Raw genomic sequence first — 24,409 nt, forward strand, 5'->3', positions numbered from 1 at the left:
CACACTCAGGTGCAAAGCTGCACTCGGCTACTATGAGTGACCAGCTGTCTTTCCCTTCAAACACTGTACTGCTACCAGTGACCATGCCGAGTGCTGAAGTTGGGAGAGACCCTAAATTGGCACAGGACCCCAGGCTGTGATCTGCCTGGTGTGGCCAGGTCTGTGGGAAACAAGACTTATACTTTCAAATAACAACACCCCCAAAAGTCCCCTCTCCTTTTGCTGTTTGCTCGGTGTGTTTTGACCTCCTAACAGGGAGGTCCAAACAAATTCCATGTCCCTCTCGGTTCTAGGCACTCTCTGGAACATCTCTGATTGACCAGGGTCTTTCATTTCTTTCCAACTCCGTTGGTGACTTTCGACTTGGAATGCCGGTTCCTTCGTCTGGAAGAATGGCTCTCGTTGTTGCCTGAATGCTTGGGTGGGCTGTCTTCAGAACCTGGCCAAAGGAATGAAAACACATGGTCACCTTGGGCTGCTTGGGCCCACCGGCTCGCTCCTGTGAGCTATGATTTCCCAGGCAGAGCATCCCACGCTTTGGTCCAGGTAGATTCTTCCAGTGATGCTTGTACTCCATCTAGTGGCCTTGTCAATACATTAAGACAGGGCATTCAGAAACACCAGGCACCAACTAGTTCTGCTGGTGCCTCAGGTATGCAAGGAACCACCTCAGACATTTCTGAGATGGCTCCTGAAGCATTTCTCCACCCACAGTGTGAAGGAGGCAGTGGCCATGTGGACCAGAAAAGAGCACGAATGAGGGACAATTAAAATGTAACCACAATGGGTTTCCCTCCTCTATCCCTGTAGTCAAAGGAGGCAAGGCTTTGGCTTCTACCTCTTGGCCTGCTATACCACACATCAGGAGAGTTACTGGGTCCACAGTGGAGTCTGCTCCTCACTAAGCCCACTCTGTCTGTGCAAGATTCTGAGTTAACATTCACAGTCAATAGTACTCATGACTTCCCCCGATTCCAGTCTCCTCCTCAGCTCACAGGAACTGGCTGAGCAGCACTGCCCAGTGGGGCCACCTTAGGGCCATTATTCCACAGGCAGAGTTCTTGGATCAGACAGCTCCAGATCTTTCCAAAGGGCTCTTTAGAGCAGGGGACAGTGGAAGATTCCTGAGTCCACTACTGGAATCCGTCTTATACTGACCAGCCTCTTGAATAAATGCAATTGAACTAAGCTACCTTTTCTGAAAGGCTCTCTTCCTGGTAGACAGTTCTCTCTGACCCTTTTTCTCATGAAGAAAGCCAAGAGGATGAACATGCTGAGGCACCGGTCTTGAGATAGTATTGGCCACCTTGTAGAAGGCACAGCAGCGGTGGGTGGACCTCTTTCAACAAGCAAGTCTCTTAGGCACATCTTGCGAGCACTTGGCATGTTTCTTAAGTAACATGTTTCTTAAGTAACAGGAGACATTGATGGGTAGGACTGAACTCACTCAGGTGCTACAAGGTCCACATTCAGAACAGAAACACGGATTCTGGTCAAAGTTTTAAATCATAAATACAAAAAAGATACCTTTTGTGCCCTTCCCGTGAGGCCAGGAGATGTCTGGGCTGTAGGTACCATCCTCACACTCTGAATAGGTCTGGGGAGAGAAAGTGACTGAGGTCAGAATCTCAAGTCCTCTCTAGGAGGAGGAGGGACAGGGCAGGGCACAGAGGATGCACTAGCAAGTGACAGAACTGCCCCATGCTTCGATATCCCTGCTATCTCCCAAGGTGAACCCAGTGGTGCAGGACAGCTCTTCTAGAAAGTGCCTTTTGCTCCTGAAGATTAAAAGTATGAAGAAAGGTGGAAAGATATTATCTTGACTCTAAAACACACTACAGTTGGTGAGATTTCAATAGTGTTGTAAGCCCTTTCATGTTCAGTCCTGATTTTAACCTTTGTCACTACTCTGAAGTGGGCTAGGCAGGCATGACCTACGTTTTATAGGTGGGAAACCTGGGTGGAAACAGATGAAGAGGCTTCTGCACCAAGAGGAAGATCTGAGAATAAAACCCAGGCTCCCCCAAATTGGATCCAGTACTTTCCCTACAATTTTTTAAAAAACAAATATATAATTACAACTTAAACCCTTTACAGAAGGAGAATAAAATGGCTGATCTATTGAACAGGGCAGCTATGAGCAAGGGCAGTAACTGACAAGGAAGGAATTCTGAAACGGTTCTGTTTCTATGGTGTAAGACAGGAGGGGCTCCCACAGTGCCACTACGCCCGCCCACCACATTTGTAGTGAGTTTGCTCTGGCCTAAAGCTCCAAGCAGGAGGCGGTTATTTTAAGACAGACCATCTCTGTCTTTCCTTCTTTACCTTTTCCCGGTGGCCATAGTGTTCTGCATACCACACCATGCCATACAAACACAAGAAAGTGGTGAAAGCCTGGAAGAAAAAAAAGCACACGTTGTAGATGCTGCCACACATGCAACCCACTTCCTACAACAACCGCACTTCAGTGGGAATTCACCTAAGAGGGCTCAGTGCGCTTTGCCATCTCTCCTAGGGCACTGGTTACAAAGTGGCCAGATGACGCAGACTGTAACTGAGGGAGAGAAGGCAAGCACCCCCAGAGTTTCCCACAAGTCTCATGTAAGAGCACAATTACTACTGTGACTCAGTGTCAGGTGGCACCAGTGGGATACGATGGGTTGCATTTTACCAGGTTTGCAGGTTCTTTTAAAGAGGACATAAAAGGATTTCATACTGCATCTCTGCTGTTTGCAGCCTATTTCCCCTCCCCTCAGGAACACAGAGCTCCTGATATTCCTAGATTCAAGTTTGAGGGATAGCTATAGAGGCCTCGTTAATGCCCTGTAGGATAAGCACTGGACTGCTAACCGTAAAGTCGGTGGTTCAAACCCACCAGTCACTCCTTGGAAACCCTATAAAGGGTCACTGTAAGTCGGAACTGACTCCACAGTACAACAATAGCATAGATATAAGGGGATCCCTGGTAGCACAGTGGGTTACGAGTTGGGCTACAAATGTCAGGGTCAGCAGTTCAAATCTACCAGTCGTGTTGGGAAAAAGATGAGGCTTTCTGCTCCCATAAAGATTTACAGCCTCAGAAACCCTGTACAGGGTCACTATGAGTCGGAACCGACTCCACAGTACTTAACAACAACAACATTTTCTAGTACTTGCTCAGATTTCTAATATACACCAACATTCAAAGTGCCAATTTTATGGTATGGGGACAGTGGAAAGACCCCAAAAAATGTCAAATGTCACTCTGGGAAGTGGGGGAGGGTGAATCCCACCATCCTAAAACCAGTCGGTGGCGTTGGGTTTAGTGTGGAGTTTAGATCAAGCTGAGCAAGAGACCAGTGATAGCTGGCTGGACTGTCACTGCGAATTCTGCACACCAGAGGGCAGGCACGTGCAGCAAATACAGGCCCTTCCCTGGCCCCGATGGCTGGCAGCTGGGGCTCCCTCCCAGCAGCACAGGGGCAGACAGGTGCTCTGCAGACAGGTGCTTATCATCACAATCCCCACAAAGAGGAGCTGCGGTGGCTGCCAAATTTACCACTTCCCCTGAGAGGAAAAGAGGCCCATTTTACACTGGTCCCAGGAGACAAAAGCTTGTCGCTTGTGGGTTTGCCTTGACCCCTGTGGAAATCTAGGTAGGTACCCACTTAAAATGTCAAGGAGACTCTGGCTTTAACATAGCAAGTGTACAGCTTTTGTTTAACGAAGACGGGGGGTGGGAGGGAGTTGTGTGGGATGAGAGCCAGGCCACCCACCACACAGGATGCCACAGTGATGAGGTACAAGCACTCAAATCCAAGTCTCATGATCAGAAACCAGCAGCCTGAGCAGCTTAGGGACTAGCAAGAGGGAACTTGGCTTCCACATAAATCCTCAACTCCAAATATGTTCAAGAGAGATGGCTGGGGCTTTGTATCTCCGAGTAGTGTGCAGAGGCATTGCGGAACATGACGCTGTACTTTTCCTGAGTAACGGTCTCTCACCTGTGTCTGAGACCCATCTTGCTCTCTACAAAAGGCCAAGGATGTGGAAAAGCGCTGAGACTTTGTTTCCCTTTGTTTTTAACTCATAAATGGGAGGGACCTCTGATTATCCCATCCAATCAGGGGATGGATTCCACTGTCTTCCAAGTTCTGTTCTCCATGACTGCTGCTTCTCTGTGGCCGCTGCAGGGGCTCTTGTTGCGGCTCCTCTTCCTTGACCTGTCCTCCAAACACAGCTGCTCCAAAGAATTCCAACCGCAGCCGGCTTCTCTTCCCACAGTAAGCTCTCCCTGACTGACCTAACACCACAGCTCCCACTGTACCCTACATACCATACCAGTGGCTCCCCTATCTTCACCTCCAGCTGACCGAGTCTTCCCACTGGTACTGGACAGACAGACCAACATTTTCAGAGATACGGTGCACCTTCAACCTACATGTTTTAATGTTCCTCCAACCCCAATTCTCTTGAACCAAATATATCTCCTCCATCAATTAAGCCATGACAGCTACTCAGATGCACACACTTTAGAGTCACCCTCATGTCCCTCTCTTGTATCACATAGGGAATGATGTCCAGCTGAGTGACCTCTTGACCAGTTTTTAAAACCATCCCTTTCTCTGCTTCTTCGATGCCTCTGCCGGCTCCGCCTCAGCTATTTCTCACTCAGGACCCCAGCATTCCCTGACTGCACCACCACCTCCAATGCATCTTCTCTGCTAGATGGACCCGCCCCACACATTTCACCCTGACACGTAGGTAAGACCACGCTCAATGCTTTCCCAGTAAAAGGAAGACCGTCTTTGGGTCTCCAACCACAGACACATGAAGTCCTTCACAGGGGTGTGCCCAACCTCCAACTTAATTGGTTCTCTTCACTCTCGCCCCCTAAGGCTCTCAGCTCCCAGGGAGGATGGGCACTCAGCCTGCCTGCCACCTCTCCTTGCATTGACCAACGTTTGATGCAGGCACATTGCTGGACAGTGGGAATAGTGGAGACAGACCTATATGTGCCATTACACTGAGGTGAACATTAAGAGTTATATACACAGTGCCACTAAGGAGCTCTGGTAGCGTAGTGGTTACAAATCGGGCTGTGAACCGCAAGGTCAACAGTGCGAAACTACCAGCTGTTCCGCAGAGAACGATGAGGCTTTCTGCTCCAGTAAAGATTTACAGCCTTGGAAACCCTGTAAGGTCGCTATGTGTTGGAACCTACTCCACGGCACATAACAACAACAACAACAACAACACAGTGCGACTGAGGAAGAAGCTTCCTGCTCGGCCTTGAATTCAAGTTTCCTCAGCTAGAGAAGGCAGGGAAGGACTTCTAGGCTGGGCAAAGGTTGAGGTAAGAGTTCTGAAAGGATGATTTGTTTGGGTGATTAAGAGCAGTTTGATGTTACCTCAGTATATAGCAGAGTGGGAGATTATGATGGAATGATCCAGACAATGAAGGTCCTAAATGGACAGGCAAGGAGCCCTGGCATTGTAGTGGATTATGAGCTGGGCTACTAGCTTTAAGTTAGGTAGTTCAAATCTGCCAGTTGATTCATGGGAGAAAGATAAAGATTTCTGTTCCTGTGAAGATTTATAGCTTCAGAAACCCTACAAAAGGTCACTACGACTTGGAACTGACTCGGTGGCACACAACCACCACCACCACCAAACCTCACCAAACCTTCTTCTTTGATGTTTCTTTTACATGGAGGGAATGTTATTGGTTTAAATACTCCTGGCTTCTCTCTAACCCTCATTCCTTACCCGGGGAGCAGATGGCACTTCCTTGGCTGCTGAACCTGGGCATGCAGAGCTTTGCCTCTTCTTATCTTTCCCTCTAGCTATGCGGACTCCTGGGTGGAGTTATAGAATCAGCATTGGACTGCAAACCACAAGGTCGGCAGTTCAAACCCACCAGCTGCTCCTGTGAAACCCTATGAAGGGTCACTGAGAGTCAGAATTGCCTTGACAGCATTTCACAACAAAAACATGAGGCTGCTAAAAGCGTGTTTACCCTCTAGTCTGCTTCTCCATGCTCTGAGTTTACAAGGACCAGACCCCTAGCTGAGCCCTAAGCATACCCACCCTGTGAGTAGGCCTACTTCCTGGGACTAGAGGGCTGTTGTTGGTGTCACCTGCCATTGGGTTGGCTCCAGATAATAACGTCATGCAAAACAGACGAAATCCCTGTCTGTTTCCTTACCAGCTTCACACTAATTGCTAGGTTTGAGTCCACTGTTGTGGCTACTGCAGACACTTCTAACCTAAGGGGCTCACCTTCCATATACCGGATAACATTCTCTTGTGATCCACAATGTTTTCACTGGCTCATTTCTAAGCAGATACCAGGGTTTGTCTTACATTAGAATTTCTGCTGAAACCTGTCTACCATGGGTAACCCTGCTGGAACTTGAAATACCAGTGGCATAGCTTCCAATGTTGTAGCAACACACAATTAGCCCTCGGGCCTATAAGGCCGTAAAATCATTTGGCCAAGGCAACAGTAGTTCCAGCCATCACACTGTTGTTTTGTTATGTGCCGTGGAGTCGGTTCTGACTCATAGTGATCCTGTACAGGGTTTCTGAGGCTGTAAATCTTTACAGGAGCAGAAAGCCTCATCTTTCTCCCATGGAGCAATTGGTAGTTTCTAACTGCTGACCTTGTGGTTCTCAGCCTGATTCGTAACCACTACGCTACCAAAGCTCCTTAAGCCATCACATTAGGGGTGAGTTAAGTAAATGTCTGACCAAATATAGCAGGCTAATTTTTAAATTGATACTTTTGAATGGCCTGAACATGGTGTTATAAATCCTGGTAGAAAAAAGGTGCCCCACTCCTGCTTTAGAGATATCTAAAATACTGATGGTGGGTCTGCTCTTGGTTGTTGTGCACCGTCAAGTTGCTTCCAACTTAAAAGTGACTCTGCTACAGCATAGAACTGTCCCCACGGGGTTTCCTAAGCTCTATTCTTTATAGGAAGGAACCCTGGAAGTGCAGTGGTTAAAAAGCTCAGCTGGTAACTGAAGAGTCAGCAGTTCGAACCAACCAGTTGCTCTGAGAGCCAACATTGAGGTAGTCTGCTCCCATAAAAAATGTGACATCTTGGAAACCCCACGGGGCAGTTCTACTCTGTAAGGCTGCCATGACCTGATGGCAAGGGGGTCAGCTGTGGGGTTTAATCCAGAGGAGAGCAGATCACCAGACCTTTTCTCCAACTGAGCCGCGGGTGGGGTGAAACCACCGACCTTCTGGTTAGCAGCTCTGCACTTAACCACTGCTCCACCAGGGCTCCACTTCATTGTAATCTGCGGTGGGAAGAGTAGGTGGGTGTGAAGAGGACACAAGATTAACTATGAGTTGATAACTGTTGAAACTGGGTGATAGGCACATGAAGGCTGACTGACTGATTCTACTTTTAAATATATTTGCAAATTTCCACAAGTAAAATAAAAGTGACATGTAACATGAGAACTTTTCTCCAAGATGATTTTTTTCAAATTAAATTTAAAAGGGTAGTCGCAAAATATTGAGTAGTATCTTCCTTTATTTTAAAGATAAGGTATAAGTTCCAAAAGGGGCTGAGTCTTTCCTTCAATCTCTTCTACAGGGTTGGAGAACGAAGCATTGACTTACCAGGAACCATGCTGAGGGAGGTAGGTAGACACAGATGGAACTTATCAAACAGTTTGTGTTCTCAGTGAAGTTAGACTCACACAGACATTGTCGTTGTTGTTGTGATATGCCGTGGAGTTGGTTCAGGTGAATAAAAAATCGTCAGTGTAAAGGAGACGTGTGCTGTGTGTGGAGTCCTGGTGTGGCGCTGCGGGTTAATGCGCTGGACTGCAAAGTCGGTTTGATCCAAAAGGTCGGCGGTTCAAGCTCACCAGTTACTCTTAGAAAACCCTATACAGGGTCGCTATGGGTTGGAACCAACTTGACAGCACTTAACAACAATATGCTCTGTGTAAAATAACAACACAGAATGTAAAGCTTCCTAAGGACTTGGAGACTGGGCTAACTTCCTATCATAGTAGAGGCTCTCCTTACACACGGCTGGGACGATAAAGTCCACTCTTGGGAGAAATCACTTAATCTTACGACTTTCGAAAACGTCTACTGCCTACACATTACAGCACATCACTTTGTACATAAACTCTTGTAGAGAGATATGTATGCTAAAATGTGTACCGATCTTCGATGAGGAAAAGGGCCCTGAAACTGGCCCCCTTCTTCATGCGGCACTTAAATTCTTTGCAGGTGTGGGTGGATAAATGTATATACGGCACACCTGCTGAGGGCATCGGACTGGATCCTGCTAAGGTGACCCATTTCAGGAGCTGTGTGGTCCCCTGAACACATAGAACAACTCTTCTATGAATTTCTAAGGAATCTTGGTGCACAGGAGGACTGATTTTTTTTTTTTCCTTTTTCTACAAGGTAGCATGAAAGTTTAGCTAATGCTTTTAGGTAAAAACAGTACTGTCTTACCACGCAAAGAAGCCAAAGCACAACATAGAGTATTTGGGTCTTGGAGAAGAGATCTTGTCCGAATTTTATGCACACGATAGCTTCCAGGAAACCAATGACCCTAGTTAAACAGAGAATAAGAGATTAAACATTAACTCATCTTACTGGAACACAGATTACTAGAAATACGCATTATTTAGTCACGAAGTTCAATGGTCAGAAAATTTCCACACCAACCACTAGTGGTAGGTACCCACAGAATGTTCTGTCCACTGTGCTTTCTTTAGAAATAAATTTCCTAACTACTCCTTACTCCCAGACCAAAAGCTCAACTGAGACAATCTAATAGCTGGATGGCCGGTGAGAGAGGGTATCATATGAGTACTAACAATGGGCCCCGTGGGTGGGACATGCTGTCCCCATAGAGGGGGTAGCTACTTGGGGTTCTGGGAGTTGCTGATGTTTTCCCAAGGGACCATATGTGGTGGGGAGGGGAGAGTACTCCCTAAACTGAGAGCAACTGAGACTCTGGAGAGGGGTGTGGGGAGGGTGAGCGCTGTTAGGGGCATGCTGACTTTACAGGCATTATCTGAGTTTTTCAAAACAGGAATATATTCACACCTGACTTGCATAATTAAAAATACATTTTCAAAAGGCATTAAAAAAAAAAGGTTTCATCTACCTGAGAGCTTCCATGACCATGGAGGCGGGACAGGAGGACCCTGACACCTCCTGGATTCTAACAAGCACAGGGAACTTGCTTCTCCTACTGGAAAGTCTTGCCTTGCTTGGGGCTGGTACCTACTGCCTGTCCTATCTACCCAAGGGTCCTTGCACAGCCCTTAGCCACAGCGGGCGGATCAGATCCTTCCAAATGAAAGTCTCAATACCTTCAAGGCAGCAATTGCATTCCCTCCCAGCCTTCCATCAGATCTCCACACATTAAATAGCTTTAATAACATTCTTTATATATTTGGCAGTAAAAATCCTTTACCCTCACTTGATCTGTAAGCAATTTTGCTAAATTCAAAAATGTTAAAAAGCCAAACTAAACCAACCCCGCACGCCTCAACTTTGTGCTTTCCCTCTTTAATAACATTAAAGAGGGTTCTGGTAACGTAGTGGTTACAAGTTGGGCTGCTAATCTCAAGGTCAGCAATTCAAAACTATCAGCTGTTCCATGTGAGAGCGGTAAGGCGTTCTGCTCCCATAAACCTCGAAAACCCTACACAGGCTTACTTCGAGTCAGAATCCACTCCACAGCACACCAGCACCACCTCTCATTGGTGACTATAAAAGGGAGGCTGTCATTCACCTTCAGAGGTCAAAGGTGAGACTGAAGACGGTGAGGACCACTCAGGGGGTCAAGTGAGCCCACAGACAACACTCAATTTTGTTGTTGTTAAGTGTTGTTGAGTCTGTTCTGACCCACAGTGACCCTGTATAGGGTTTCCTAAGAGTGGCTGATGAGCTTGAATCATCCACCTTCACAGGCCATTCACCCACAGTGCCACACCAGGATACTCAACTTTAGGGATTCCCTAAAAGGAAGAGAAGGGGCCAGTAGGCGTCTCAGGCCCTCTGTCCACTGGCAAATACAAAGGTCCCTGAAGTTACCAAACGTGTGAATGGCTCTAAACAATGAACTTCTGGAATCAGAGCCACTCCAACAAGGCACAGAATATATATAGGGAGACTATCAGGAGAAAATCTTCTTAATGTCTCTTTGAGAGTCTGGAACTACCTTTTCCCCTGATGCTGAGAAAGGTTTAGGAGTGGTTGGCTGGAATCTCTGAAGCCTAGGCCCTCAATCTAGCTGTGGAGTGTGAGGGGAAACAGCAGCATTCAGTAAAGGGACAGGGGCCGACTATGCAGGGCAGGGCTGGGTTTCTCAGACTTAAGTCTACACAGTGCTCCAACACCAGATGGCAGCTCAACGTCTGTTTCTCCCAGGTTGTAGGGAGAGGAGTAGTGATTTAAAATTTAAAAAAGAATGATTTAATGTTGGTTGGGACTTCCTGAAGAATTCTTACGACACTAAGATCAGGAAAAAAAAATCAACATGCCATTTGTGTACCCAGATTCTGGTGTGGCACTCACTGTAGGATAAGCATTGGATCACAAGGTCAGTGGTTCAAACTTACTAGCCGCTCCTTAGAAACCTTCTCGATGGCACACAACAACCACCACCACCGTAAGTCTAGCAGGAGAGAGCTCTGATTATTCAACTAGATTAAGAGACAGAGGCATGGAGAACTGTAGTGACCCTACTCTCATGGCAAGAAACACTGTTTTCACTGTGACCTTGTGTTAACGCAAACACATACATGACTAAAAAAATAAAGTTTGACACAACAACCCCTACACTCACACAGACATATTCTACTCTATTTCATTTTAAGAAAACGCTGGTCAGGATGACCCACTCAGCACTTTGACCTAGAGATCAAAGCTTGGTTCATTCTGCAACTACAGGCGATGAGGTGCTGTTACTTGCTGAGAAGTCTTAGCTAAGCTGTTGAGGCCTTGTCACTGAGGCAGTGACAACTGAGCAAAGACTGAAACAACAGCAAGGAAACAGGCCTTGAGGGCAAGGGGCAGAGCTGTGGTCTGGGGGGTTACACAGGCCTTAGAGACCATTATGTTGTTGTTAAGTGCCATGGAGTCACAGTTCTGACTCATAGCGACTCTGTCTAGGGTTTCCGAGGAACAGCTGGTGGGTTTGAACTGCTGAGGACCACTCTAGGGCCTGGTATTTTAATATGACCACTTGGCCTCTGATCTGGGAACTGAAGTGGGGAGGCAGAGGTAGAGCAGGAGGATGATTAATTAAGAGGCTGCTGTAGTAATAATCTGCTAGGCAAGAGGACCAGAGTGGCAGCTGTGGCGATGGCGAGAAATGGTGGGAATGGGCAGGTATTAAGTCAGCAGTTATTGTCCTCCAACATTCTCCCTAGTTCACTAAAGGGGATCTTCTGCTGTTGGTAGGGGCTCCAGACTGTGACTCAGTAACCACTGAGTAGATACGGTATTCTAGGCTGTAATTTTTGTCGGGGAGTCCTAATGTGGTGCTGTGGGTTAATGAGCTAGACGGCAGTTGTTTGAACTGCAAGTCAGTGGTTCAAGCTCACCAGCTGCTCCTCAGAAACCCTATACAGGGTCACCATGGGTCGGAACCAACTCGATGGCACTTAACAACAACAATCTTTATGGGAGGAGCCATGCTGGCACAGTGGGTAATTACTTGACTGCCAAACCATTCCATGGGACAGAGATGTGGCAGTCTGCTTCCACAAAAATGACGGCAGTCTTAGGAACTCCATGGGGCAGCTCACTTGGTTCTTAATGGCTACCATGAGTTACGATCATGTTGATGACAATGGCTTTGGTTTCGGTTTAATCTTTTTGGAAGCAGAGTGCTTAGTCTTCCTCCCATGGAGCCGCTGGGTGGGTTCAAACTGCCAACCACGCCACCAGGACTCCTAACCTTCTTGTTGTTGTCAAGTGCTGTCAAGTCAGTTCTGACTCATACAGACCTTCTGAGAAGTAGTTGATGAGTCTAAACTGTTGACCTTCTGGTTAGCAGTCCAGTATTTATTCTATAGTACACCAGAACTCCAACATCCTTCCAGAAGATTAATATTATGCTTATACTAAGTGTCAAATGGATCCTAGTTTATGGCTAAGGCTAAAAACTTGGGCCCTGTGGGAGCCTGTTTCAGCCCTTACCTCCTTACCCCTAGGGACTCCTATCAACCTTGCAATGAGAGAGAGAAGTGGAAGGGCTGGTTGGTCCGGAGTTTGGGAAGACCTGGGAACTCCTGAGCACACGAACACTGAGCTAGCCACTGGGGACTAGAACTGAGAGTGAAGCATCCAGCGGACATGAAGTGAGGGGAGGCGCACAAGAACACCCAAACTTGCAGATGGTACCCATTTGACCTAGCTTACATGGTTTGATGATCAGAACTGGACTAGTGGAAGATAAAGAAATTTGATACAGGAAACAAGAGTAGATTGCTACAATTTGATGAACTTGACCTTTCCTTATTAGGATGTTGTTGTTGTTGTTAAGTACCACAAAGTTGGTTCTGACTCATAGTGACCCTGCACAGGGTTTCCAAGGCTGCAAATCTTTATGGAAGGAGAAAATCTCATCTTTCAGGAACAGAGGACCCTAGGACCACCAAGAAAGAAGAATATGCGTGGAACATGGGATCCTAGCCAGAGAAGCAGTGACACCAGAGATGGATGCAGAGATGATGACACGGAGAAATAGAGCAGCTGAGGACTCTAGACTCATGGAAAAAGAAAGGCTGTGTGCTGGTGGCCAGTAGGCAGTCTTGCACAATGTGCCCTTTGGTTGTTTAAATGAGTATATATCCCTGTGTGGTTTTTTGTACACACACAGAAAAAACAAAACAAAACAAAAACAAAGCAGGAGTAGAGGTAAACACTGTTAACCAATGGTGTGTGGAGGGGATTGTAATCATTGCAGTGAAACAAAATACAATTGGTTGAATGCAAAACTGATGTTCTCCCATATAAACTATCACTCAATTCCAATAAAACCTGTATTTTTTTAGAAAAAGGGGTGACTGGATGGATTCACTGTGGCTTGTACTTCTCTGATCCTCACGGTCATCCTAATCTTGAATCAGTAAGGACAAAAAGCCAATAAACCTTCAAATTGCTGGGGGTGCTTTTTCCTGGGCTTCCCTTCTCTTTGGAGCTGGTGCCCCAGGCAGGAACAGATGGGATTACTGTGATGTATTATAAGGAATGAATAAGAATGTAAGCAAGGCAACAAAGGATATTGGGGGTACAAATCTCTAGGTTCAGAGTGTCTAGGTAGACAAACCAATCCTGAGAAACAAAGGGAGTTTTGGGGTTTGCCAACAAGACTTGGCCTGGATTCTGAGGATGCCCACAGTACCTCCCTGTCACATTCAGAGCTGCAGGTGACATACAGCTTTAATGCCCAGGAAACAGAAGAGTCACTTCAAGAGTTGACTCCAGATATGTAAGCCATTTACAAAAAAAACCTAAAAAAACAGATATGTAAGCCCTTCAAAAAACGACCAGACAGCCATGCAGGCATCAGGGGGCGCTCCTGAAGTTGAGAAAAGTGAGGTTCCAGTTCTGATTAGAGTACCCAGACATCTTTTTGAAGAAAGTGATAGCCAAGCTGGCCCTTAATGGCTAGATGGATAGATAACACTGCAATTGTGTTCTGTAGTATTTTTCTGGTTTCCAAAGAACTCCTGAGGCTGGGGGTGGGGCAGGTAGTGAGTAGTGGGGTGGAAGGGCCTAGGTGGTATATACAGGACAGTTCTGCTCCATTGGTTTTTAGGTACATGAAGGGTTAGGGCAAGAATTCACTGAAGAAAAACTTACATATATATATGTATATATATATATATTTAAAACTACTGCCAGAAGTCTTAAGATGGCAACGGAGGCATTTCTGAGCTTGGGAGCAAGGAGTGGCAGCATGATGCTGAGGTCTAGAGAAGATGGCAAGACAATCGAGGGTAGGATAAATGAAGGCTGGAAACTGGGTGGGACACAGGCTGTAAAGCTATTCCAGCAGCGCCACACTACAAACCTGAAGCTGAGGTGCAGTAAGATGTGTGAAACCGGGGAAGTGGGGTGGGCTGCAGCCTGCTAAACTACCCTAGCAGTATGCACAAGTCCATATTCAGTTAGATCAGCACATAGTTAACTTGGAACTTTTTGAGGTATAATAATATTTCAGAAGAGAAACGTTCTCTTCAAGAGAAGAAGTAGACGTGGGGTGATGGGAAGGAAACCTCAGGCGGTCCTAGCTGACTTTCTCCCTTCGCCACCTCTTCCTTGCCACTTCCCATAAGACAAATTGTCAGACTTTGAGAGTGTCACCATATGGGCATTCCTACTCCATACCCTCTCAGCATCTCCACACTGGCTAAAGACCGAGATCAGGCCAAAAATTGTGAAAAGAAAGCTATTAAACAGCTCATAGTTGAGTTGCTAACGGTAAGCAGACACTGAAACATGACTGTTTTGAGAGGAAGAAAAAAAAATGAGGGTGCAGGGAAAGGCTGGGACAGGAGAGGAACGCAGGGGAAGGCACTGAGAGCAGAGGCTGTGTGGAGGCTCCTGCTTCACCTTCCACTTCCACTGACTAGCAAGGGACAGCTCTGGCTAGTGCTCACGCCCGCAGGTGGCCCTGCTGTTTCAGAATTAAGAGACGTACACAGCATGGCTCACTAGTCCTGAGAAGCTCCATTCATCTTGACATCTTTGTTCTCAGTAAACATAGTAGTAAATAAGCCAAGTGATGTTTCATTTGCTTGTAACATTATTTTATTGATTTTCCAACAAGGCACAACTTTGTGCTACCACGCTTTGGTCTAGCTTATCTTCGTCATTTCCTCCACTATGAGGGGTTATTCCTCAATGAGAAGACAACTTGGTCCTAACACTGCCCCTGTCTCTGAGCCACATTTCCTTTTTCTTAGTAGGCAAACAGATATGGTCTTCTACAAAACATCCACTCCACAACAGAATGAGGACCTTGTCCAAGACATCAACGTGAAGAAAAAGTCATGTGGAAAGAACACGTAAGTGTGAGAGGGGAGGAGCTCAAAGGGAGAAGGCTCATCAGTAAGAAAGGCACTTTCTATCACAACCTTGGGGTCCCACACCCAAGCAGGGGATAAGTCTGCTTTGCTCAGTGTATTAGAAGTTTGGGGAGAAGTGCAAACTTCTTAGACCTTTAAGCAAAGGGAATCTAATCCATCTTACCACTCTTTATGCTGTAATCACTTTGGGTTGGTTGGAAAATCAGCTTATACCACAGGATTTTAAAGGAACAAATGACAATGACGCTTTGTTTTCTAGGAAATTAAAAAAAACCTCGCCCAAACCTGAGTATCAAGATTTTTATCCTATAAAACCATTCAGAATATGGAATGAGATTTGGAGTACATGAGTGAACGCGCGCGCGCACACACATACACACACACACACACACAGAGAGAAAAAAATCAGGACGGAATGACATGGGCACTTGAGTAGCAATTATCTTTGAATGGTTGGCATTTATGGATGATCCTGAATTTCTCTGGAGAAGTTGCTAATCAAGGGCACTCAGCAGCTCCACTGGACAAAGACCTGGAGACCTGCTTCCATAGAATTACAGCCAGGAATACTCTACAAGGCAGTTATAGTCTGTCACATGGGGCTAGTATGAGTGGGAATCCATGTGATGGCACCCAACAACAATACAGGAGTCCTGGTGTGGCTCTGTGGGCTAATGCGTCAGACTGCAGTCATTTGAACTGCAAGGGCAGCGGTTCAAGCTCACCAGCTGCTCCTTGGAAACCCTATACAGGGTTGCTATGGGTCGGAATCGACTCGACGGCACTTAACAACAACAACAATCTATTCTTTTTTCTATCTTCCGTCTACCAGTTTGTCACACTTCGGTGGCTTGAGTGGCTATGACGTTGGAAGCTATGCCACCAGTATTTCAAATACCTGCTAGGTCACCCATGGTGGACAGGAGCAGAAGAGCTTCCAGACCAAGACAAATTAGGAAAAAAGGTCCGGTGATGTTGCAAAAATTAGAGAAAGTGCTGGAAGATGAGTGAAAGCACTCGAAATGCAGTGGCTACAACAACGGACCCCAGCAGACACAGTTGGGAAAGGGCGCAGGGCCAGGTAAGCATTTCATTTCCTTGCATGTGGAGTTGGATAATTAACAATTTTTATCGATACATACCTATTTGTTTTTAATTAAAAACAAAAGTCATTCTAGGGAAAAGAAAAAAAAACCTTATATAAGTAGTCATTTCTTCTCTACTACAAGTTTTCAGCAAATTTCCTTGAATCTGTGGCACTTGATTTAGAACCCTGACCACATTTGGAATCGAAGCTACCTCAAGGTCTGACTGAACCTCATGTACATGGGATGTCTCTGGTGGGATAGCTGGTAAATGGGATTGTAAATTGTTCATGTTTAAGCAGAGGGACCATTTACCTGAGAGGCTAATGAAAGACTCCCGTTTAACACTGTTGTGTGTATCTTCGAGTCGGTTCTGACTCAATGACCTGTATATGAGAACGCCTCATCTGTCTCCCATGGAGTGGCTGGTGGATTTGAACTGCTGACTTTGCGGTTAGCAAGCCAATACATTACCCATTATGCCACCAGGGCTCTTTCCATTTAACACTATTGTTGTTGTGTGCCATCAAGTCAGTTCTGACTCATAGCGACCCTGTATCCAAGAGTGGGGTCGGTTTGAACTGCTGACCTTGAGGTTAACAGTCCAGTGCTTACCCTACAGTGCCACATGATTTAACATTCGGGGGAGTGAGAGTGTTAAATTAGATAATCTACAGTTATTACCAAATCAGGTAATTAGAAAATTAAGATACAGCACTTGTACCTGTAGAAAGACAATAAATTAGGACCATGTGACTAGGTGTTAAATTCTATTTGGAAAAGAAAAAGTATATTTCAAAATAGATCAAGCAGCTGTCTTAAAGAGCTGCTTGGATGTTAAAAGTCAAATGAAGCTCATGATAGGATGGGGTCCCAAATGCAAGATTTGTTCAATCCATTTTCTCCAGCTTATTTATAGTAAAATAGGTCTCAAAGTTATGAGTGGGAAAAAACGTCTACATTTTCTTTTCTGTTTTTAAAAGAAAGCCACTTCTAAACCCTTTGTATAACTAGCTCTGGTAGTGTACTGGTTGTGAGTCGGGCTGCTAACTAACCTCAAGGTCAGCAGTCTGAAACTACCAGCCGGGATGTGGGAGAAAGATGAGGCTTTCTTCTCCTGTAAAGATTTGACAGCCTCAGAAACTCTATGCAGAGTTGCTATGAATTGGAACCATCTCCACGACTTACCACCACCACCATCACAACCTTTCTATAATTTGCCAAGTAACTACTCTAACCTTAAATCAGAAAATTGTTGTGTGCCGTAGAGCTGGTTCTGTCTTATAGCAACCCTGCATAGGCTAAAAGTGGCTGGTGGGTTTGAACTGGCAACCTAGTACTTATCCTACTGTGTCATACCAGGGCTCTAAAGCAGAAAAGGGAGTATTAATAATGAATGTCATATAAAAAAAAAAAAACAGCAGCAGATTTTGTTCACTTTCTTTCAGTAGAAAACTATACTGAGAGGCACTTAACACGGGGTCAAAAATAACCAAAGAAATTCCGAGGCTCACGTTGGTCTTAAGTGCCCTGACTCGTAGACTACTCACCCAAACACCCAGCACTGTGTGCCCACGCGCTTGCACTGTGTGTCCGTGAGGTAAGCGTAGTACTGTCTGAAAAAACACAGTCAGAATTAATTATCTTTATCATAAAATTAAGTCACATTGACAAAGTGAGTATGAATGATGCCCGCCTGAATCCAGGTTCCCAGGCTGCTGGCCTAGTTTTGTCAGGGGAATAGAAAGGCAGTACCTGCTGAAAGATCCCAGAAGAGGGGAAGAGTTCTGGTGGTGGTGGGGTGGGGGTGGGGGTGAGGCAGCTGGGTTTAAAGAGGTAGAGTACTGGCAAAGGCGGAAATTCATGTCACCGAGACCCAGTTGCTCTCTCGGAGCTTTCAACGAAGTCCCAAGTAGGTGTTAAATCTCCCACAAAGGTGATTCCTGAGGTCAGCTGCACTGCTTACTGTCTCCTCTGGCTCTCTCAGGGGCAAAGGTTACTGATCCTACTCAGGTAAGAAGTATACACATTCAGTTCTCAAAAACTGGAATCAGATTCTGCTGCCCTTCGCAGTCATTGAATGTCGATGATTTTTTTTCTCTCTCAATATTATTTTGTTGTTGTTGAAACGCACATACACTGATTCCACAACTTCTCCACGTACAATTCAATGACACCGATGACACTCTCTGAGTTGTGTAACTACTCTCAGCCCTCTTTTCTGAACCGCTTCCCTGAGTGTTCTCTCTAATCTTTGGAGTTGCTGCTGTCAGTGTGATCGCAGATGGAGAGTTCTTTCAAAGAGCACAGTGCTCAGGACAGACAGTCTCTACTGATGGCGCTCAACTGCTGTTTGGGTTAAAGAAGACTTCAGGGGATATTTTTGGATTCAGGTACAAGGATGATCTCAGAACAAGACTTTTGTGGGTTCATCCAACCTCAATGGCTTCAGAAAGTCTGGATTTCGAGAGCATTTGAAATTCTGTTCCATATTTTTACTTCTATTGATCAAGATTCCTCTACAGAATATTTAATCCAAATGTTCAGTAACAGGAAGCAGGCACCATTCAGTGCAAAAGAGGCCATTGTTGATGCATGAATGCCTATTGATTTTAAATGTTACTGACCAGCTCAGAAAAATTCAGGCAATCGTATGGTCTTTATCAAGGCTTTGATGGGTACTGCCCAACACATTAACACATGAGAGCCATAAATACCATTTAGAATTACCCAGTAGTCACATAAAAAAGTAAAAAGAAGTAGATAAAATATATTGTAATTTCATTATTTAACCCAATAGATGACAAAAAAATTGTTTTTATTTCAATATGTAAAGATTTACAGCCTTGGATGTACAAGGTCGCTATGAGTTGGAACCGACTCCATGGCACATAAAAACAACAACATGTAAACAACACAAGGAGTTCATGGATGATGCAAAACAGTTAATGTATCCAGCTGCTAAACGAAAGGCTAAAGGTTCAAGTTCACTGACAGGAGCCTTGAAAGACATTTCCCATTGAAAACCATATGGAGCAAAGATCAACATCCACATGGTCTCCATGACTTTGCAGTAACTCCATGATAATTGGTTTAGTTTTTGATTAATATAAAAAAATATTATGGAGATAAATTTTATACACATATGATCTCTGTATATATATAGTACTGTCTTAGAGAACCAGTATGCATTTCACACTTCATAATGCATTTCAAAGTGAACTAGCCACATGTCTAATGCTCAACAGTCACATATGGTGAGTGGCTGCCATACTGGAGTGTTTAGATCTTATCATTAATTACCCATGAACTCACTCTCTTCTTTCCTTTCAGAAGTAGCATCTGAACCAGTAGCTCATCATCTTTGGAGGGTCAGATACTCCTATGAGGATGTGATAATACAAAGGAATATAAAACTTGCACACACAATGTAGTCAATGACAGAGGATTCATGGATATGAACCAATTCAGAGGATTTATCCATGAACAAGCACCTCCTTCCCACAAAGTGCTAAGCAAAGAATTCTGTTATGAAGAATTCAGGTTTTGTTCATCTAACTTCATGTGCTCAATACCTAATCTGCTTTATAGCAATTCAGATACGTTACTCTCTAATAGCATTACATTGCACTTTGTATAATCAGATAAAAGGAATGTATATTCAAATGCTTTCTCAAAGCAGATTTGTACAAAAATCAATTCAGAAAAGTAAAAAATGTATGTGATTTATCCTGCGGCCTATATCTTCATCTGTCTTTGGGGTCTGGCATTTGCTAAATGAGACTCCCTTCCCAAGTAAATTTGTCAAAGCATCTTCTTACATGGGAATGTTTCCATGTAATTTCTCAGAAAGTGGCTGGCTTCTATACAAAAAAAGTGTACAGAAGAAATCCATAGATCTTGGCAAAAATGTTTGAGCTTTCAGAAGTTCAGAATTTTTTATTTCTAATCTTCACATTTTCTTTTCAAGTGTTTAACATTGAAATATACATGACAAATCAGGTATAGTTTATAAGAGCTTTTCTCTCCCTCTTATTGATTTGTTGACTGCTCCTACTTTTACGAAGGAACCTCTGCTAATCTTTCCTGAAGATAATGCAAGTCTCAAATTAAACAAAATTCTCAATGGGGGAGAGGAGCTCCGAACCATCACATGAGAAACAGTATTGAAAAGTACTTCAATAGATCATGGGCCTGCAGAGTCTCAAAGGGCTGCTGGCTTAACAACTATTGTTTTTCTGTGTTTTTTTTCAAAGGTGAAAATTTTCACCTTAGCTCCACAGGACTCAGTCATGTTTTACTTGCTTTTTATTTAATCCAACATCCAGGGATATCTGCTAATAAGAATGAATGATGGTACGAGATGCTGGCTGTGGGATAAATTTGGGGAGGCCTTGGTTTAAACCAAGGAGAACAAACACCCTGTCTCCTGTGCAAGTGAGGTCTTTTACTAGTATGGTTTGTGAGCACATTACATATGACAGCACTAGGTTATCCTAAAATTATGGAGAAGATAACCTTCTAACTGCTTAGTTTATAAGAGGGAGCCTCAGAAGCTTCGTGGAAAAATGGAATGGTTACGTGAAATGTCTGAAACATCCTTGTATTTGTATCAATTGTGTAGGTATCTCTGGTGTTCTTGCTAATCAATGACAAGACTCAAAAGAATATAAAACAGGTTAACTCTCTTCAGTGATACTGGACTTGTTCAGGATTACCTCACTGTGGGAGCCGTGATGCCACCGATAAAAAGAATTCTACACCAACTTAGAGGATGACTGGCTTGGAATACAAAGATATGTTTCAAGAAGAAGGTGTTCAACTCTGTCAGCTGAAAGAGAAGAAAAAGATTTATTAACTTGGTACTTCATGCTAAGTTAAGGCACACATTGCTCCCTTGATAGATATTCCACACTGGTATGTTCATAGCATTTTCAGAACATACATGGGATCTTCCAAGAGTTGCTATTCACATTAGCTAAAAACCACGACAATTTGTGCACTGACCAATCAAGGGGCTGGGGTGATGCGAGGGCCACCCAGAGACTTGCTCAGGTCATCCGCCATTAGTCCAAACAAACCCAAACCAGTTGCTGTTCTGACTCTTGGCAACTCCATGTGTTTCAGAACTGCATCCACAGGAGTTTCAAGGCTTTAACCTTTGGACTCCTGGTGTGGAGCTATAGGATCAGCACTGAACTGCAAACCACAAGGTCCACAGTTCAAACCTACCAGCTGCTCCTCGAAAACTCTATACAGGGCTGCTATGAGTCGAAACCAACTTGAAGACACTTAACAACTACAACCTTTGGAATATGTACTGGATCACAAGGTTGGTTTGAATGGCAAGGTTAGCAATTCAAACCCACCAGCTGCTCTTCGGAAACCATATACAGGATCGCTATGAGTTGGAACCGATTCGATGGCACTTAACACCCACCACCACCACCTTTGGAAAGCAGAATAGCCAAGCCTTTTATTTTAGTTAGTGGTTAAATGCTTAGCCATCTGTACCGCCCAGGGACTCCTGCTTTCGGTCCGGTGACGTGGAAATACTGTAATGTTTTAACAAGTGGCAGAGTTTTTCTGGCATGTTGGCTCCACGCTTCTGCCAAAGGCTGGTTCCTGGTTTGTAGGATTGTCACTTGGGGTCACCTGTGTGATCTGCTGATGTTGTTGTTAGGTTCTGTCAAGTTGATTCCCAATCAGAGTGACCCTATGCATAACAGAACAGAACACAGCCTGACCCTGCACCATACTCACGACTGTGTATGTGAGATTTTCACTGACCCTCCACTTTTCCATATGTGATGACCTAATTAAGTCTTTCCTAATAATATGTTGCTTCTAATTAAGTCTTTCCTAATAATATGTAGCTTCTAAGGAACATTCTGCCAGTTATTTCTTTCAAGACATATTTTTTGTTACTCTGGCAGTCTATGGTGCTTTGAATACTCTCCCCCAACACCACAATTCAAATGTATTGATTCATCTCCAGTCTTCCTTATTCACAGTCCAACTTTCCTATACATATGAAGCCAAAGAAAAAACCAAAGAACTAGGGTCAGATGCACCTAAGTCCTAAAATGGATATCTTTGCTCTTGAACACTTTATATAGATCTTTTCCAGCAAATTTACCTAATGCAAAATGGCATTTGATTTCTTGATGGCAGTTTCCATGAGTGTTGATTGTGGATCCAAGCAAAATGAAATCTTTGACAACTTCAATCTTTTCTCCATTATTTCATGAGGTTAATTGGTCTTTTGAGGATTTTTGCTTTCTTTGCATTGTCATGCAATCTATACTGAAGCTTGTAGTCTTTGATCTTTCATCAGCAAATAAACCAAATTCTCTTCGCTTTCAGCAAGCAAGGCTAAATCATCTACATAAGTTGTTGTTGTTAAGTGCCACTGAGTTGGTTCCAACTCACAGCAACCCTACGTAGGGTTTCCAAGGAGCGGCTGGTGAGTCTGAACCACAGACATTGTGTTTCAAACTGACCTTGCAGTCCAGTGTATAATCCTACAGTTCCACACCATTGTAGATTGTTAATGACTCTTCCTCAAATCCTGATGTCATGTTCATCTTTATATAATCCAGCTTCTCAGATTATCTGCTCAGCATACAGATTGAATAAGTATGGTGAAAGGATATAATGCTGAAGCATACCTTTCCTGATTTTAAATCATTCAGTATCTCCTTATTCTATTCTAACCACGACTGCCTTTTGGTCTATGTACAGGTTCCTAATGAGCCCAATTAAATATTCTGGAATACCCATTTTTCGTAATGTTACCCATAGTGTGTTATGATCCAAATAGTTGAATGCCTCTGCATAGTCAATAAAACACATATAAACATCTTTCTGGTAGCTTCTGTTTTCAGCCAAGTTTCAGATCAGTTATGATATCCCTTGTTCCACATCCTCTTCTGAATCTGGCATGAATTTTTGGCACTTCCCTATCAATGTACTGCTGCAATAGCTTTTAGGTTACCTTCAGCAAAATTTTAATATGATATTAATGATACTGTTTGATAATTCCCACATTTCATTGGGTCACCACTCTTGGGAATGGGCACAAATAATGGATCTCTTCCAGTTAGTTAGTCAGGTAGCTGTTTTCCAAATTTCTTGAAACAGATAAATGAGTACCTCCAATACTGCATTAGTTTGCTGAAAGATTTCAATTTGTATTCTGTCCATTCCTGAAGTCATTTTTTGCCAATGCCTTCAGAGCTGCTTGGACTTCTTCCTTTAGTACCATTGGTTCTTGATCATATATCTCTTGAAATGATTGAACATCAACAAATCCTTTTTGGTATAGTGACTCTGCGTATTCCTTCTATCTTCCTTTGATGTTTCCAGTGTCATTTAATATTTTGCCCATAGAATCCTTCAATACCACAAGTTGAGGTTTCAATTTTTTCTTCAGTTCTTTCAGCTTGAGAAATGCTGAGTGTGTTCTTCCCTTTTGGATTTCTAATTCAAGGTCTTTGCACATTTAATTTTAACATCTGCCTTGTCTTCTAGAGCTGCCCTTTGGTATTTTCTATTCTTTCTCTTCTTCATTTCTTCCAGTAACTTTATCTTCTCTATGCTCAAAACCATGCTTCAGTCTCTTCTGATGTCCATTTTGGTCTTTTCTTTCTTCCCTGTTTCTGTTTATTTAATGACCATTTGCTTTCTTCATATATGAAATTCTTGATGTCATCCCACAAATCTCCTGGCCTTTGATTAGTGTCTATAATCAAATGTGTTCTTGAGATGGTCTCTAAATTCAGGTGGGATATGCTCAAGGTCATATTTTGGCTCTCATGGAGCTGTTTTAATTTCTTCAAATTCAGCCTGAACTTGCATATGAGCAATTGACGGTCTGTTCCAAAGCTGGCTCCTGGCTTTGTTTAAGCTGATGACGTAGAGCTTCTCCATTGTCTCTTCCCACAGATGTAGTTAATTTAATTCCTGTGTATTCAATCTGGTGAGGACCATGTATAGTATTTTTTGTTGTTGGATGCCATGGAGTCTGTTTCAAGTCATAGCAACCCTGTACAGGGTTGCCAAGGTGGTATGAACCACCTACCTTGAGTTTAGCGGTCCACTGCTTTTCCTACAGCACCACACCAGGACTCCACATACATAGTCGCCATTTATGTTGTTATACATAGGCATTTGCAATGAGTAAGTCATTGGGCTTGCAGAATTCCATCATGTGATTTTCAGTATCATTTCTATCATAAAGACTA

General features: G+C 44.0%; 1 protein-coding gene across 1 annotated transcript in view; it reads right to left on the reverse strand.

Annotated features, from left to right (window-relative positions):
* Window positions 1–329: 329 nt before the first annotated feature.
* PTDSS1 (phosphatidylserine synthase 1) overlaps window positions 330–24,409 on the reverse strand; it is a 67,906-nt gene continuing 43,826 nt past the window's right edge. The window contains exons 8-13 of the mRNA XM_006859200.1: window positions 20,882–20,994; window positions 17,714–17,779; window positions 8,474–8,573; window positions 2,326–2,394; window positions 1,528–1,597; window positions 330–439 (exon numbers count right to left, since the gene is read on the reverse strand). Coding sequence (XP_006859262.1) covers window positions 330–439; window positions 1,528–1,597; window positions 2,326–2,394; window positions 8,474–8,573; window positions 17,714–17,779; window positions 20,882–20,994 — 528 coding nt within the window. The remainder of the gene's footprint in view (window positions 440–1,527; window positions 1,598–2,325; window positions 2,395–8,473; window positions 8,574–17,713; window positions 17,780–20,881; window positions 20,995–24,409) is intronic.

Source organism: Chrysochloris asiatica, unplaced genomic scaffold, assembly GCF_000296735.1.
Source record: "Chrysochloris asiatica unplaced genomic scaffold, ChrAsi1.0 scaffold00031, whole genome shotgun sequence".
NCBI classification, from domain to species: domain Eukaryota; kingdom Metazoa; phylum Chordata; class Mammalia; order Afrosoricida; family Chrysochloridae; genus Chrysochloris; species Chrysochloris asiatica.